This window comes from Zea mays, chromosome 7 (assembly GCF_902167145.1).
Source record: "Zea mays cultivar B73 chromosome 7, Zm-B73-REFERENCE-NAM-5.0, whole genome shotgun sequence".
In the NCBI taxonomy this organism is placed as follows: Eukaryota; Viridiplantae; Streptophyta; class Magnoliopsida; order Poales; family Poaceae; genus Zea; species Zea mays.
Genome location: NC_050102.1, coordinates 184,723,661 through 184,740,175, shown reverse-complemented (window position 1 = coordinate 184,740,175; position 16,515 = coordinate 184,723,661). Strand labels below are relative to the sequence as shown.

At 45.0% G+C, this 16,515-nt stretch overlaps 1 protein-coding gene across 1 annotated transcript; it reads left to right on the top strand.

The window, feature by feature from the left end:
* Nucleotides 1-7,240: 7,240 nt before the first annotated feature.
* Nucleotides 7,241-16,148, top strand: LOC103633625 (beta-galactosidase 12). The gene is made up of 19 exons (XM_008655348.3): nt 7,241-7,727; nt 7,842-7,937; nt 8,084-8,196; nt 8,304-8,370; nt 8,450-8,542; nt 8,648-8,791; nt 8,997-9,088; nt 12,842-12,947; nt 13,045-13,129; nt 13,236-13,354; nt 13,457-13,624; nt 13,706-13,887; nt 13,995-14,104; nt 14,210-14,319; nt 14,555-14,662; nt 14,765-14,866; nt 14,978-15,123; nt 15,213-15,558; nt 15,687-16,148. Exons 1-19 carry the CDS (start codon nt 7,533-7,535, stop codon nt 15,816-15,818), a joined length of 2,514 nt encoding a protein of 837 aa, XP_008653570.1. The 5' UTR covers nt 7,241-7,532; the 3' UTR covers nt 15,819-16,148.
* The last annotated feature ends 367 nt before the right edge of the window (nt 16,149-16,515 follow it).

The window sequence follows — 16,515 nt, the reverse complement described above, 5'->3', positions numbered from 1 at the left end:
CTCACGACCCGTGTCCATTCTTTCGTCGGGGAAGTAGGCAGCGGAGTCTTCCGGGTCAGCAAGCTTTTAGCTCCAGCCTCCCCGGAGACGATCTCTTTCCAAAGAGCCGGAGGTAGCGTCTTTCCAGCATTTTCGGAGTTTGTTGGAGGAGACTTCTGTTCCGGCAGATCTGCGAGGCGGTGTAGAATTCCTTCTTCATCTGCTACGGACGAGATTGTCCCGAAGCAGAATACAGATCCGGGACGCACGGCGATCTTGCTGTGGAAGGTGACGGCCATTGAGCTAGCTTGGATCGTCGACACACCCCCTACCTGGCGCGCCAGCTGTCGGCGTTTTGGGTCCGACCGCACACCCGGGGTTGCCCCTCAAGGTGTTTTTAGGAGTAGGACGGTGTCGACGACTGTAGCAAAATGGTTCGTGCCGTTCGCACGAGGGACAATGGACAAGATTTGCAGGTTCGGGCCGCTTAGAAGTGCGTAACACCCTACGTCCTGGTGAGTATATGAGCGTGGTTACAAGAGGGTTCTCTGGATAGAGGGCACAGAGAGTTTATGTGGGTGGCTAAGTAGAACAGGGTCGATCGATCTGAAGGGGTGCCCCCTAGGCCTTATATACTCGGCCGTGGAGCAGTACATGTGATATGATAACAACAAGTAGCTAAAAGATAGTGAACCTCTTGAGTTTATCCCTACGTAACCTTCGCCGACTTATCCTCGCATGGCTCTGTTGCATGGGGGCTTCAGCGCGGGAAAGTCGGGTCTCTGTTGCGATTCATTCGTTCGACGTTGTGGGCCGCCTGGGTTTGCACTAATCAGTCTCACGTCTTCTTTGTTGGTTGTCTTTCCCTAGGCCCACGAAAGAATGACCTTACGAATTATTGGGCCCTTGAGCCTTTCGTGAGGCCTTTTACTTCTTTAGTGGACCCAGGGGATATCTATCCCCCACATACTCACCCTTGCTTTACAAACCACCCCACCCCGGGTTGTCCCCACTGTACTCAGTGCTCAGGAGGAGATGCTGGCAACATGGAGCACTTTGAAGGGTTCCAGGACTACGACGAGTTCTAGTTTATCTTAGTGGCAAACCCCGAGTCAGCTACCTGTGAAGGCCTTGTCTTATACGTTTCGTATTTCCGCACTTTGATGTCAATGACTATGTTATAGACTCAGTGGAAGTCTTGGACATCTTGATGTAATAAATTACCTTTCCGCTATTTACTTTGAGCAATGTGTGATGGTGTCCAATTATGTAATCACTATGTATGTGAGCTTCTGATCCTGGCACGTACATGGTTCGCATTCGGTTTGCCTTCCAAAACCGGGTGTGACAGTACCTGGGATCTCAAGTCTAAGGCAAGTTGTGCCCTTGATCACTCCTTTTTACCTAATAATGTTCCTATTAATCACTGTGGCATGCTCAGGTTAATTTGATGGGACCTAATAGGTTTCCCTAGTATTGTTTATCCCACACCTTGTTTACCACTGAACTTTTGGGTAGTTTTGCTATTGCTCTACCTGGTTTTGGGATTAATATTACATTATGATCATGTTCCAATTATGTTGTTGCTGTAATTATTTTTCATGACAAGATCATTGTGTTAATTGGAACATGGAGCTTAACTTGAGTAAACAGTGCTACCACAAGGGTGGAATGGGACGCCCTTGGCCAAGTAATTAGGAAAGCTAGGGAGAGGTTACCTTACCCGGAAGGGGCAAGCGGGGAGGCGTCACTGCTAGAGTATAGGTAGGTCCTCGAGTGAACTGTCTGTAAAGCTTTTCGGACGAGGGATTCCTATGCTTCCTTCTTCCTGAATCTGTAGCGGGTTTTCTCGAACTAGTGGAACTTTGGAAAGGCTTCGTAGTGCTACCCTGCCTCGCTTCCTCGGAAGAGGTGTATGGGGTTCGATCAACCCTGTGAAAAATGGGTAACACGACTTATGGGTAAAGATGTACAACCTCTGCAAAGTGTAAAACTGGTATATCAGTCGTGCTCACGGTCAAGAGCGACTCAGGACTCTCGCATGATTAATTTATGGAACTAAACTTAATTTGTCATACACATTGCATCATGGGTGTTGTTATTAATCTTGATCTCTTATTTAATTAGGTTGGTATCTACTTATACCTAGTAACTTCTAATAAAATTTTGACCAACTTTAAAAGCAATGCTCGGCTTTAACCATCTCCTTTGGTATGCCTTAGACTTCACATGAGCTCCCACCTTTGGTGAGTTCATGCACATTATTCCCTCCAACTTGTTGAGCGATGAACGTATGTGAGCTCACCCTTGTTGCACTCACATCCCCCTAGGTCAAGAACAGGTACCACAGGAGGGGGCGCATGAAGGATGTCGTGATGAGTTCGTGAGTGGTCTAGACCGTCGTCTCCCAGTCAACTTTGGTTGCTGGATTGTTGACTTTGTATGATGTAAATATTTAACTATTTTGTACATAACTCCGTTATATATTGAAGTTGTGTCATTCGTTTTTGTACCATGAGTCATCATATGTGTGAGACTTGATCCTATCACACTTGGTGATTATTTCGTGCCCGGGTTTTGGACCCCTAAAATCCGGGTGTGACAGAAGTGGTATCAGAGGAATGTTGACTGTAGGACAAAACCTAGATCGAACTGGATAACCCTTATCTACTTACCTTTGCTACTCTGATTCTTTATAAACCCACCTTAATCTTTTCTCATCTATTGCTGCTTTACTCTGATTATTCTTACCTTTTCACTTCTAAAGACAAAAGTGGATTTCACACTTTGAAACCTTGTACCTAAAGTGACCTTTAGGAATAGGAGACCTAATCTTAGGAACAAAAACAAAACTATTTTTGTAAGTATCTAGACGCTTGAATGTTTGTTCTTATGATAATTCTTTGATTTGGTTATTTGACTGAGTGTGATGAGTTGTGGAGTAATGTCCACAATTGCATCTGCATATACATATAGGCATAAAAAATGTAAATTAGACAAGCTAGATTATTCCCCATTAAAATGTAGCTAGCATCACAGATCCATCTTATTTTAACAGATTCTATCTTATCCTCAGTAATTCATCTTGTCCCAATTAGCATACTTATCTCGCCTGAGAGTAACAATCATGATCTAATCCAAATTATTTAAATCCTATTTAAGACTAATCTAGACACACCAATCTAATGTAGATCCCTCTAATCCAATACGATTTAATCTAATGTGAATTACTTAATAGGTTAATTAATGCTAGGTGAAATAGAATAGACCCTACTCATATGAACATGTTTTAACCTAGATTGGTACCTTAGACCAACTCGGCCATGAACAAACGAGTTAACCAACATATTCGTGATAATCATCCATTCCAACCGAACGCAAACCAGATCTTGAGCTACTTAATGTAGTCTATCCCACTCGCAGCTACCTTAGCCATATGTCCCTACCTCGGATGGAGATACCAAGACCGAAGAAGGGATAGATCAACCCCGACAAGGAAGAGATCCTCCTCATCAAACGAAGGATAGAAGTCAACCCAGATCTCCAAATGCGCCGGGGACCAACACCCAAGATGGAGTCTTACCTTGCCCTAATCTTTTTTATTATCCTTGCTCTAACCACATCTCATTATTCCTAGGTGGCCTTACATAAAAGATGCTTATGCTTCCCCAATAACCTACTAATTATTGGAAAGGAAAACATTTTATTAATGGAACCAATTTTAAAAAGAAAGTTAAAACTACACATAGAACTTTCTGCATCCCTTTCTTACTAATCTCGAGGACGAGATTAATTTTAAGGGGGTAGAATTTGTAACACCCCAAAATACAATTTTGGGATTTAGGAAAAAAATTCTCTAAAAAGTTTAAAAATTAAAATGTCCTAATAAAGTTATGAATTGGAGCTAATTTTCCTAAAGCTAAATAAAATGGGGAATATAAAATTTTAGAGGTATTGAACTATTTTATTAAATAAATAATATGGTAAAATAGTTTACAAGAATTATTCCTTTCATGAGTTATAGTGGGAGAATAGGTAGTTTTAAGAGAGAAAGATTTAATTAAAGTTTTAATTTTCTTATGTGAATGATTCTTTGTTTTGGAGCATTTACTTAAAAGAATGCAATAATAAATAAATAATCCAAAAATATATATATATATATATATATGCAATTATGATGGTTTTTTATTATGCATTTAGTTTGTATTTGAAGTTTCATTTGGATTTGAAACCTAGATTTGAAAACAAAGCTGAAAAAGAAAAAGAAAAAAGATACAGACTCATACCTGCGTCTTGGGGCGAATTCCTGTATCGCGGCCCAACTTCCCTTTCCCACGCGCCAGCCACACATTGCCTGCGCGCGCAAGCTTCCTCGCCGCCAGGTGGGGCACCCCTGTCGGTGATGTCCTCTCTTCCTATTCCTGTTCCGCGTCGAGCTTAACAAACTCGTCGTTCTCGCCGGATTAGAAATCGCGCGTGTGGTCGTTTCCCCCTTGTCCTATGCATAAATAGTCGGTCATCGTCCCTCAATAATCCACCCAAGACTCTTGGGGACCAGCTTGTGTGCTCCGTACTGTAGGCGAGGGATTCAAGCAGAGAGAGGTGGGTGAGTTGGCCGCAGACATCGTTCCCCCACTAATGTCGATAACCGGAGTCCATGAATTGGCTTGGGAGCTTCGCCATGATGCAGGGGATGTTTCCGGGGCTACGCCGTAAAGGGGTGTTCCTCGGGACATCTTCAATTCCTCGTCGGAGTTGCACACGGCAATGGATCCGAACTGTGGTGGCTAGCTCTGTCGCCAACCCCACTGCGGGTAAGATCGTTACCTTGATGTTTGCCGTCACCCCCGCATCACTTGTCGTCGATCAGGTCATAGTTTTGGGCATGGGAGCGCGAAACCGCGTTCGACGGCCATGGTCCGCCGCGGGTGGCCAGCGCGCCACCGCACCTATTGGTTGCTGCGAGGGAGAACCACACAAAGACGTTGATCTGGCCGAGAGCGGTCGCGATTAGAAAGCGCATACTGCTTCGGCATGATTGATCCCAGCCGTTGATTGGTGAATGATCGGACCTAAGTTGATCTCGTTGTTTAAAGATCCTCACCATAGATCTCCGATTGGACGGGTTGCGTTAAATACTGGTTCGTTGTAAATGGACATCTAATCTGAACCCTACATTGGTGATCGAGTGGCCAGAACACACCTCATACCCCTTCGGCCAAGGCAACCTTTCAAAAGAGACCCTCCACTTACCCAAAACTAACCGCAGTTCATCCCTATATTAAGATCATTACATAATGGTCCAAACATTTGTAAAAGTAACCCTGCGCTTTTATAAAATTGTGGTCGCAGTCCATAGGGTATTAAATCCTATAAAATACAATAGAGATAATGATTTTAATATAAAAATAATTCCAGAATACTATTAAATTCATAATTAATTCCTTTTAATTTCTTTTTGATCCATTCCAGTTGTATTAAATTTGTTTTAATATTGTTTATCACCTGGTAACTCTGTTTTATCATTAAACATGGATTAAAATTATTCACTTAGTTTATTCTATATCAAACACGTAGAAATTTCGGAAAATCACAACTCTTTAATCGTAACTCTGAATTTAGTGGGTTCGAACCTAGGTTTTCATTACGATGCATAGAATATTATTATGCAGTTTGTTCTCATGCTTGGTGTGATGTTAATTTTGCCTATACCATGTTTACGTGTATTGCTACGACTAGCAGTGAGGTTACGAGTCACCTGACGAGCAAGTTGGTACCTGGGATCTGAAGTCTAAGGCAAGTTGTGCCCTTGATCACTCCTTTTTACCTAATAATGTTTCTATTAATCACTGTGACATGCTCATGTTAATTTGATGGGACCTAATATGTTTCCCTAGTATTGTTTATCCCACACCTTGTTTACCACTGAACTTTTGGGTAGTTTTTGCTATTGCTCTACTTGGTTTTGGAATTAATATTACATTATGATCATGTTCCAATTATGTTGTTGCTGTAATTATTGTTCATGATAAGATCATTGTGTTAATTGGAACATGGAGCTTAACTTGAGTAAACAGTGCTACCACAAGGGTGGAATGGGACGCCCTTGGCCAAATAATTAGGAAAGCTATGGAGAGGTTATCTTACCCGGAATGCGGAGAGGCGTCGGTGCTAGAGTATAGGGAGGTACTTGGGTCGAACTATCTTGAAAGCTTTTAGGACGAGGGATTCCTATGCTTCCTTCTTCCTGAATTTGTAGCGGATTTTCTTGAACTAGTGAAACTTTGGAAAGGCCTTGTAGTGCTACCATGCCTCGCTTACTCGGAAGAGGTGTATGGGGCCCGATCAACCCCGTGGCAAATGGGTAATACGACTTGTGGGTAAAGATGCACAACCTCTACAGAGTGTAAAACTGGTATATCAACCGTGCTCACGGTCAAGAGCGACTCAGGACTCTCGCATGATTAATTTATGAAACTAAACTTAATTTGTCATACGCATTGCATCGCGAGTGTTGTTATTAATCTTGATCTCTTATTTAATTGGGTTGGTATCTACTTATACCTATTAATTGCTAATAAAATTTAGACCAACTTTAAAAACAATGCTCAGCTTTAATCATCTCCTTTAGTAAGCCTTACACTTCAGATGAGCTCCCACCTTTGTTGAGTTCATGCACATTATTCTCCTCAACTTGTTAAGTGATGAACGTATGTGAGCTAACCCTTGTTGTACTCACATCCCTGAGGTCAAAAACAGGTACCACAGGAGGGGGCGCATGAAGGATGTTGTGATGAGTTCGTGAGTGGTCTAGGCCATCGTCTCCGAGTCAACTTTGGTTGCTGGATCGTTATCGTCGCATGATGCAATTATTTAACTATTTTGTATAGAACTCCGTTATATATTGAAGTTGTGACATTCGTTTCTGTATCATGAGTCATCATATGTGTGACACTTAATCCTAACATACTTGGTGATTATTTCGCGCCCGGATTTTAGACCCCTAAAATCCGGGTGTGACAGAGTTGGCCACGACCCATGGGCCATGGCAGTCCATAGTAATCTCTCGACACACCGAGTCACCGACACCGCCGAACCCTTGCGCAAAAGAGAAATTTGTAATTTTGCCACTCTCAATTTTAACTTTCTGTTATTATAAATTTTGTGTCTATGATTGGTGAGATCATTTGCGTTTATGATTTGTGGGTCCAATAATATATTGACGAAGCCATAAATAATAATTGCAACATTACTTCTGCGCAAAACCAGCGCACCGAACACCGTTTCCCACCCTGCTCGGTGCTCGCCGTCGTCCGCTCGCAAGCTTTTGCCGCGATGCCCGACCAAGCAGCGCACCCCGCTGTCCACCTCCACTCGCAGCTCCTCCATTTCCGCGCGTCCGCTCCACCACAACGCCCCGCGAACCCGTCCCCTTCAAAGCGGTCACCTCTTCCTCCGACCCTCGCTAGCTTCGCCTCCCTTCTCCTGCGTGCCCTACTGCCCTTCACCTCTCGTACCCCCCCTCCCCCGCCTTTCCCGCAATTCCGGCTCACATGACCGTCCGGGCCGCGGCCGTGCTGGTGGCCGCCGCCGTGCTCGTTCTCCTCCTCCCGGGATGGGCGGCGGCGGAGTGGAATCTCACGAAGAAAGGCAGCGTCGTCACCTACGATGGGCGCTCTCTCATGATCGACGGCAAGCGGGACCTCTTCTTCTCCGGCGCCATCCACTACCCCAGGAGCCCGCCTGAGGTACGCTCCCACTTGCGCGACTCCCCAGCCGATGAACCGAACGAAATGCAGTGGCGGCGTTCTGCTGCCGGTCGGTTGGTTGATTGATCATGGAAATGTGCTGTCGTAATGCAGGTGTGGCCGAAGCTGATCGAGCGGGCTAAGGAGGGCGGCCTCAACACGATCGAGACGTACATATTCTGGAACGCGCACGAACCTGAGCCTGGCAAGGTAATGGACATATATTCAGATGGTCTCGTTGGTAATCAACCGCAATAAAATTAAGGAGCATGGCGTCATTAATCTTTGTTGTGTTGTATATTATATTAGACCGACAAATAGACGTAAATGCAGCTCATCTGTTGAACGTGTTGCAGTACAATTTTGAAGGCCGGTTCGACTTGATCAAGTACCTCAAGATGATCCAGGAGCATGACATGTATGCAATTGTGCGCATCGGGCCCTTCATCCAGGCAGAATGGAACCATGGGTCAGTGCCTCCAAGTCCAACTAATTATCAGTCTGCTGTCTAGTATGCTCATATCTATCTGATTGTTTTGTGCTTCTTCTCTGCCATTTTTCTCTACTTTCTTCCAGTGGTCTGCCTTATTGGCTTAGAGAGATCGACCACATAATATTCCGGGCAAACAATGATCCCTACAAGGTAATCAAAGAATTTCATTGCTGTAACAAGGATATGCATGTAGAGTTCTGGTCTGATGGTATTTAAACTTTTCACGCAGAAAGAAATGGAGAAATTCGTGAGATTCATAGTGCAGAAGTTGAAGGATGCTGAGTTATTTGCATCTCAAGGAGGACCCATCATTCTAACACAGGTCTTTTATTTCTCAATTTACTCGTGTTATTTCTTAAATCTTGTTATTGGCACCATATTTGCATAATACAGGCTGTGTGATTTATCCTTTGCACAAATACATCAGATCGAGAATGAATATGGGAACATAAAAAAAGATCATGCAACAGACGGTGACAAGTACCTCGAATGGGCAGCTCAAATGGCGCTCAGCACACAAACAGGAGTTCCATGGATAATGTGCAAGCAGTCTTCAGCTCCTGGTGAAGTGGTAATTTTCTCATCAGTGGTGAATATCTGTATACATTTCTAATAGTTCGCAAGTTTTTTTATTGCAATTATATCTTGAAAATACTAACAAGATACTATTCAGAACATGAACGTCATTTAATCTCTTATAAGAGACCGCCTACTTTCTATCGAAAGGGTCTAATTATTCTAGCTCAATCTTTTAATTAATTTTTCGCTCTCAATAGATCCCTACTTGCAATGGAAGGCATTGTGGAGATACATGGACACTACGCGACAAAAATAAGCCTATGCTTTGGACTGAGAATTGGACTCAACAGTAAGTTCAAGTAATTCACACTCAACAATGGCCTTTTTTAGCCAAATACACAAATATTATGAGCCAGCATTACTACTTTTGGAAGGTACACAATAGGAAGAATTGAGTGAGATGAAATATATAGCGTTAAGAGCAACTCCAACAGTCTAGATATAATCCTAGGTAAATTTAGAGTTTTATGGGGATTCTAAAAAATAGACAACCTCTTAAACGATGGGATAAACTAACAAACTCTCTAAATCTTATCTATCCATGTTGCGAAAGAGCCTCTAGCATAGTAGTTAAGGACTTACGAGTAGCACCTCCAAGTCCTGGGTTCAATTCTCCTCGGGAGCGAATCTTCAGGCTTGGTTAAAAAAAATCCCCTCGCTGTGCCCCATCCGCTCTTGGGTTACGATGTCCTGTGCGTCACCTTCCGGTTGGGCCATTGCAGAGTGGACAGTTGACGCCAACCCGTTAGTGATGGGGGGCCAGGGTTCGGAGATTTTCTCGGCAGGGATCATGTTTCGGTTTCTTCTTAATATAATGCCGGGAGGGCGGTCTTTCCCTCCATGGCCGAGTTTTTTTATCTATCCATATTCAAATCACCTGACAATCTCTTCGGGGGTTGTTGTTTGCCTATTTTGGGCCTTCCTCTTTATCAATATAATCGGAAGCTCTCCTGTCTGGTTCGTTTCAAAAAAAATATATCACCTGACAACCGGTCGTCACCGCCTCGACCTCAAGACTGGTCGACATTGCCGTGTAGACCGAGCCACACATGTTGCCTCCTCGTTGCTTCTCATGGCTTCACCCTTCTCATTCAAAATGAAATCGTACTCATCTACGTTAGCGAGTAGGTGAAGGAGGAATAGCAGGGAGGTGCAATCAAGTCAGCCCTATGGAAGCCACGCTCCTCTTCTCTGCCGACTGCACGACTAGTACCAGCGGGTGGCTGGCGGGCTGTGATCTCGACTACCTACGGGCCCACACACGGCTTCCTCTGGTCCCTCCAAGCGGCCAAGGACCAACGCACATAGGACGAGGACAATAGGGCGTGGGGGCGACACGAGGACAACGAGTTCGACATGACGCGAGAGCGAAGCGGGGCGCGAGGGAGGGAAGGCGCACGACACACACGTCAGGAGGGAGATGGCAAGCTGGGCGGACTCGGCAAAGATGCCTAGCGGCTTAGACGGGATGACGAGCGGGATAGAGAAGCGAGCAAGATGAAGAGTCCGTTGGATTGAGTTTTGGCTATCATTTTTCTATTTTTATCAATACTAATTGATTTAGCTATGCTTTTGGACTTCTCTGATGCTCTAATGAATTTATGAGCTATGGCCATTCCAAGAACCATGTTGCACATTCATATGTGTAGTTACCTTACATTAGGGACACAAGCTCCACTTGTTTTTGGGTCATTGGGTACACCCAAAACTTTTATAAGATAAAGTAAAATGTTTGCCACATACTTAATTTAGGGGAGGGGGGGGGGGGGGTAGCTGACTTAGAAAACACAGTTGGGTGCCCACTTGCATATATCGATTCTTGCAGCATTTTAACCTTCAAAACCATTCTCCTTATCCCCTTTAAGAAGTGGAATTTGTATTTTATATACATATCAGAGGTTCCACCTGCCTGTTTGACTGAGTGAACATGTTCATACCTGCATATTGTATAGAATATAAAAAGATAGAGTTGAATAGTAAAACATACATATCATCAATTAGCAGATGGACCCATAAATACAATGAAGCAATCTGGCTGTGGCTGCTAGCCAACTAAACCTAAACCAGTAACTCGGAAACTAAGGGTCAACTGTGCTATAGAATATTAGTTATTTCGAGCAAGATTTACTAAAATAGTATATTCATTTTATTAATATCGATAAAAGTTGTTCTTAACTAAAACCTGCATTCAAAACTAGGATCAAGTGCTTTTAAAGGACCACTGATATGCCAAACAATGCTTATAGCAAAAAGCATTTTTTCATTCTATAAACAATTTTTTGAACGTAATGGCAGGAGCTCTGCTTTTTAATTAAGAAGAAGAATAAAATTGATCCAGTTTTAAGGAAAACCGGGCCCAAAATCTACACAGAATGCACAAACAACTCAGATAACAGATGCAACACACATAAAGCCCATCCAGAGCCATTGTTGTCGAGCTCAAACACAAGTGACGAGCAGCTCCGACTCTCCCAAACCGACCACATATGGACAAAGGAACTCGACGACGTTTACATCCAAACACCGGTACAGAAGGAGGAAGCCCTCGGTGCATCGTCGTTGCCAAGTCTCACACACCCCACGTGAGGCAGCTTCAATTCTTCACCAACAAGCTAGCTCCTCCGCCTCGTCCCCGACAATTTCCCAATCGCCGAACCAAAATCCAGTCCACGAAGAAGGGGAGGTTTCGCCTGCTGTCATCGTTGCCAAGCCACATCCCCTAACACAACAGTTTCAACTTTATGAAGCAAAATCTCACCTCCACTCGCATACCAGACACCAAGAAGCGAGGCGACGCCGTGGTCGAGACAAACATCAATAACGATGCCTTCACGAAGGGAGTAACGTCTAGGACACCACCATCGCTTGTCCGAGAAGAACCGAACTTTCGCTCAGAAGACACCCTCAACAAGGGAAGCGTCACTATCGCTAAAGCTTTCGCCCAAGATGTCCCCGCCACATCGTCAGGCTACGACCCCAGGAAAAAGCATGCAGCCTCTATCGTCGTCGCTGCCGCCCAGACATCCCGCATACACCCTTACACAGAGGGGGAAGCGACACGTCGACTGCCGCAGCAGCCGCATAGCTGCATCGTCCGCCACCCCTTCGGCTAGGAACACGGGACGCGACAACACCTTGTCGCGTGCATCACCCTGTCACGCGAGAACCGATGCCGGGCCGGGCCCTGGCACCCGCAGTCACCAAAGCCAGCTGGCACTGGACACTCAACCGTCGTCGCCACCTCGGAACGCCAGCCCGGGCCATCACGAGCCACCTCCCATGTGCACAGACCATAACCGGCAGCCCAACACCGCATCGACAGCACGCGCGCAGCCACTGCCAAGCGCAGTTGTCTCTGATGTCTGGTCACGCCTGACGACGCCGCTATCACGCGCCACCCTCCTGCCGACGAACGCGGCCTCCTCCTCATTGCTGAGCGCAGCCCCTCACTTCTCTCCTGGCTGCGCCACCATGATGCCGCCACGGAATGCGCAGAGCCGCCGAAGAGAGCAGAGTCCCAGCGAGAAACGCAGGAGCTCTTCCTTCCACCTCTGGCGAACCTCCAAGGAAACTCGACGCCCAGACCTGCTCGCGCACAGGGAGCATCTTTGCTCCGGCGGCTGCTCGCCGGCCTCCCTGTCTCCTCCCCAGTTCTTCCTCTCACAGCCGTGCAGCGCCCTCTTCTCTACAGTGGCCGCTGCTCCTCTCTGAAGCTATGCGCAGGAGCTCTCCAGGACGCCGCGCCTCCTCCCTGCTACACGCCCCGGTCGACGACGAACTTCCCGTGGTCTGGGAGGCCGCGCCCGCCCAGATCCGCCGGAAGGAGCGAAAGGAGCCCCGCCGCCGCTGTCATCACAGGCCGCACGGGCTTCCGGTGGCCTGCTCAGGCGGCGGCTAGGGTTTTGAGGGGCGCTCGGGTCGCCCAGCGCGGGGACGACCGAGCGCCGTCTGCTTCAAACATTTGGAGCTCATCCCCTCGAAATACAGAAGGTGCATCCACAAAGGATTAATCTCTTCGTCTAATTTTCTTGGGCATACACAGATTCAGAGCATATGGCGATCAAGTAGCTATGCGTTCAGCTGAGGACATTGCATATGCTGTGTTACGGTTTTTTGCAAAGGGTGGGTCATTGGTTAACTACTACATGGTATGGATTTACTTTTTGTTCCTGTAATGAATATGTTAATAAACATTTGCAAGGGAAATGTGGAGATTTATGGTATTTCACTTTAACTTGTCAACAGTATCACGGAGGAACAAATTTTGGAAGGACTGGGGCTTCTTATGTGCTGACTGGGTACTATGATGAAGCTCCCATGGATGAATATGGTCAGACCGATTCAGTTGACCATTATATTTCTGTATTATTTTTATCTTCATCATGTAGTTCCTCTTGACATAAGGAGCACCTCATGTAGTCCATGATTTTTCATAGGTATGTACAAGGAGCCCAAATTTGGGCATCTCAGGGACTTGCACAATGTAATAAGGTCATATCAGAAAGCATTCCTCTTGGGGAAGCATTCGTCTGAGATATTGGGTCATGGGTATGAGGTTGGGAGCAACTTCTTCAATCATTTTGGTTCCTGGAAACTTGTGTTCTCTGACCTACAAATCAATCTTCTTTGGTGTTGTGATTAATTTTCTATGTTGCAGGCACACATCTTTGAGTTGCCTGAAGAAAATCTTTGCCTCTCTTTCCTTTCCAACAATAACACGGGCGAAGATGGAACAGTAATCTTCCGAGGGGAGAAGCACTACGTGCCTAGCCGTTCAGTCTCCATTCTTGCAGGGTGCAAGAACGTGGTTTACAATACCAAGAGGGTGTGTTTGTTTGCACTTAACCACAACTGAATTAGGAACATAGGCATTGGGCCCTAATTTGTATTTTGTTTGTTATGGCAGGTGTTTGTACAACACAATGAAAGGTCATACCATACCTCAGAGGTAACAAGCAAGAATAACCAATGGGAGATGTACTCAGAAAAAATCCCGAAGTACCGTGATACTAAAGTCAGGATGAAGGAACCCCTGGAGCAATTTAACCAAACCAAGGACGCTAGTGATTACTTATGGTACACCACAAGGTATCACTCTTATCTGTCACACCTTACGGTTTCAGCTCAATGTTACTCTTTATCTTTCTCAATCAAAAAATTCATTTTACTATATTTTTATTTGTTACCATCTTCAGCTTTCGCTTGGAGTCAGACGATTTGCCTTTTAGAAATGACATCCGGCCTGTGCTTCAGGTCAAAAGTAGTGCACACTCAATGATGGGATTTGCCAATGATGCTTTCGTAGGTAACTTGGACCAACTCTGTAACAATCTTATTCTTCCAAAGGCACTCGCTTGTTGCAAGAATGCCAGCAAAACTACTGTACAAATCAAAATCTTTCTCCATGTAGGATGCGCACGCGGAAGCAAGCAGGTGAAGGGTTTCATGTTTGAAAAACCCGTTGATCTGAAAGTAGGTGTGAACCATGTTGTATTGTTGTCGTCAACTATGGGAATGAAGGTAAAAATTCGTCGGAACTGTGGAATGTGTTTGGAATGTAAGATGACTGATTATACTGTCCTAGCCGATATCCAGGCGAAAAAAATATGGCTGTATTGACGCAAGCTACAAACACTTTATTTTGGAAAGGTGGACATATATAAATATCATAAATAGAAGGGTGGCCCATGCGCTCTGCTAATGCAATAATCCTTCCCATCAGCTCTAAATTTGCATGTTTCACTATCTTCTGCAGGACAGTGGTGGTGAACTTGCTGAAGTAAAGAGTGGCATTCAGGAGTGCCTAATCCAGGGTCTGAACACTGGGACGTTGGATTTACAAGTCAATGGCTGGGGCCATAAGGTAAGGCTGTTGTCTTTAACCCCAAAAGGAAAAACTCATTTCCTTGGAAGCACCAATGTCATCTTGCGGGACTTGATCACCTCTACGCTTCGTTTCCAATAGGCTGCACTGGAAGGTGAGGACAAGGAGATCTACTCAGAAAAAGGTGTGGGCAAAGTTCAGTGGAAACCTGCCGAGAACGGCCGGGCAGCCACTTGGTATAAGGTAAGTTGAACCAGGAATACGAGCACTATAGGTTTTGGAAACATCAAACATCCATTTCAATTTTGGTTGCAACCCTGGCCCTTGGTGTCACTATGTTCACTGCCATGCTAGAGATACTTCGATGAGCCAGATGGAGATGATCCCGTTGTACTTGACATGAGCTCAATGGACAAAGGAATGATTTTTGTGAATGGTGAAGGCGTGGGTAGATACTGGGTCTCATACCGAACTCTTGCTGGAACTCCTTCTCAAGCACTGTAAGTTTGTGGAGTTAACCTTATTGAGGCAGGTATACAAGCTTGACAACAAAATGTCATTTCATTTGTCTCTTCCGCTCTGCCTTCAGATACCATATTCCGCGTCCTTTCTTGAAATCCAAGGACAACCTTTTGGTTGTCTTCGAGGAGGAGATGGGCAAGCCGGATGGCATCCTCGTGCAGACGGTGACGAGAGACGACATATGTCTGTTCATCTCGGAGCACAACCCGGGACAGATAAAGACGTGGGATACGGATGGTGACAAAATCAAACTCATTGCAGAGGATCACAGCAGGCGGGGCACCTTGATGTGCCCCCCTGAGAAGACAATCCAAGAAGTCGTCTTTGCCAGCTTCGGCAACCCAGAGGGCATGTGCGGCAACTTCACTGTAGGCACTTGCCACACTCCCAATGCAAAGCAGATCGTTGAGAAGGTACACGCTTCTTCGTGATGATGCGTGTTACCATCTGTGATGTTTGTTGAACTACTTTATCGCACCCGTGGTCACAAATCACATTTTCGCCTCCTGATTGATACTGACTTGTGGAACGGAATGGACAGGAATGCCTCGGCAAGCCATCCTGCATGCTGCCGGTGGATCACACGGTGTACGGCGCGGACATCAACTGCCAATCAACGACTGCTACACTGGGGGTGCAGGTGAGATGCGGAGGCGGCAAGAAGGGTGCCTGAGAATAACAAGATGGATGCTGCTAATTAATGGACGTTTCAGCTTGTTTGTTTGTTCATCCCTTCGGTTTGGCACTGATGCTTACATTGTTCTGACATTGCAATTGAAATGTGATTGGAACATTCTTGATCGGGAACTAACATGAAATGAGTGGAGGGTAGATGCTGATCAGACCAAAGATGTGTATTTCCCCCCTCTTTCCTTCTGTCTCGTGTTGTTTCATGTAACCATCACAATATATATAGATGTTGAATAATCATGACCAGTAGTATAGATCTTAGAGCATCCCTAACTTTTGAATAAAAGACTCTTGGAGATTGGAGCTGGACTAACTGATTGCTTCTTGCAACATGTATATGAACATTTCATTAAAAAACGAGCGATGAGCAAAACAATATACCCTACTAATTAAGATGTTGCAAATGAGTTTAATCCTACAGCTTTGATACTGCAAATATTGTGCATGATGTCCCTCGTTCGTTATGTACAGAGAGTAGGTCAAATTTCAATTTATTATTGATTAATGCATAAAACAATGAATGAAGACATCTTATTTGTATCAGACTATCAGTGCTTTGTGAATCATTTCCTCTTTAAATGGATAAACAGTTTTGCGGCTGTGAAATAAGTTAGTCAGTTTGTTAGGATTCATGTGTAGTTAATAAGCCCTACTTCCTAAGCATTTCCTAGATAACTGTG

Excerpts from the sequence above, each read along its gene's own strand:
- LOC103633625 (XM_008655348.3), top strand. The coding sequence starts at position 7,533 with ATGACCGTCCGGGCCGCGGCCGTGCTGGTGGCCGCCGCCGTGCTCGTT. Across the intron at positions 13,888-13,994 it reads TACTTATGGTACACCACAAG|CTTTCGCTTGGAGTCAGACG; the intron begins GTATCACTCTTA and ends TACCATCTTCAG. Across the intron at positions 14,663-14,764 it reads TCAATGGCTGGGGCCATAAG|GCTGCACTGGAAGGTGAGGA; the intron begins GTAAGGCTGTTG and ends CGTTTCCAATAG.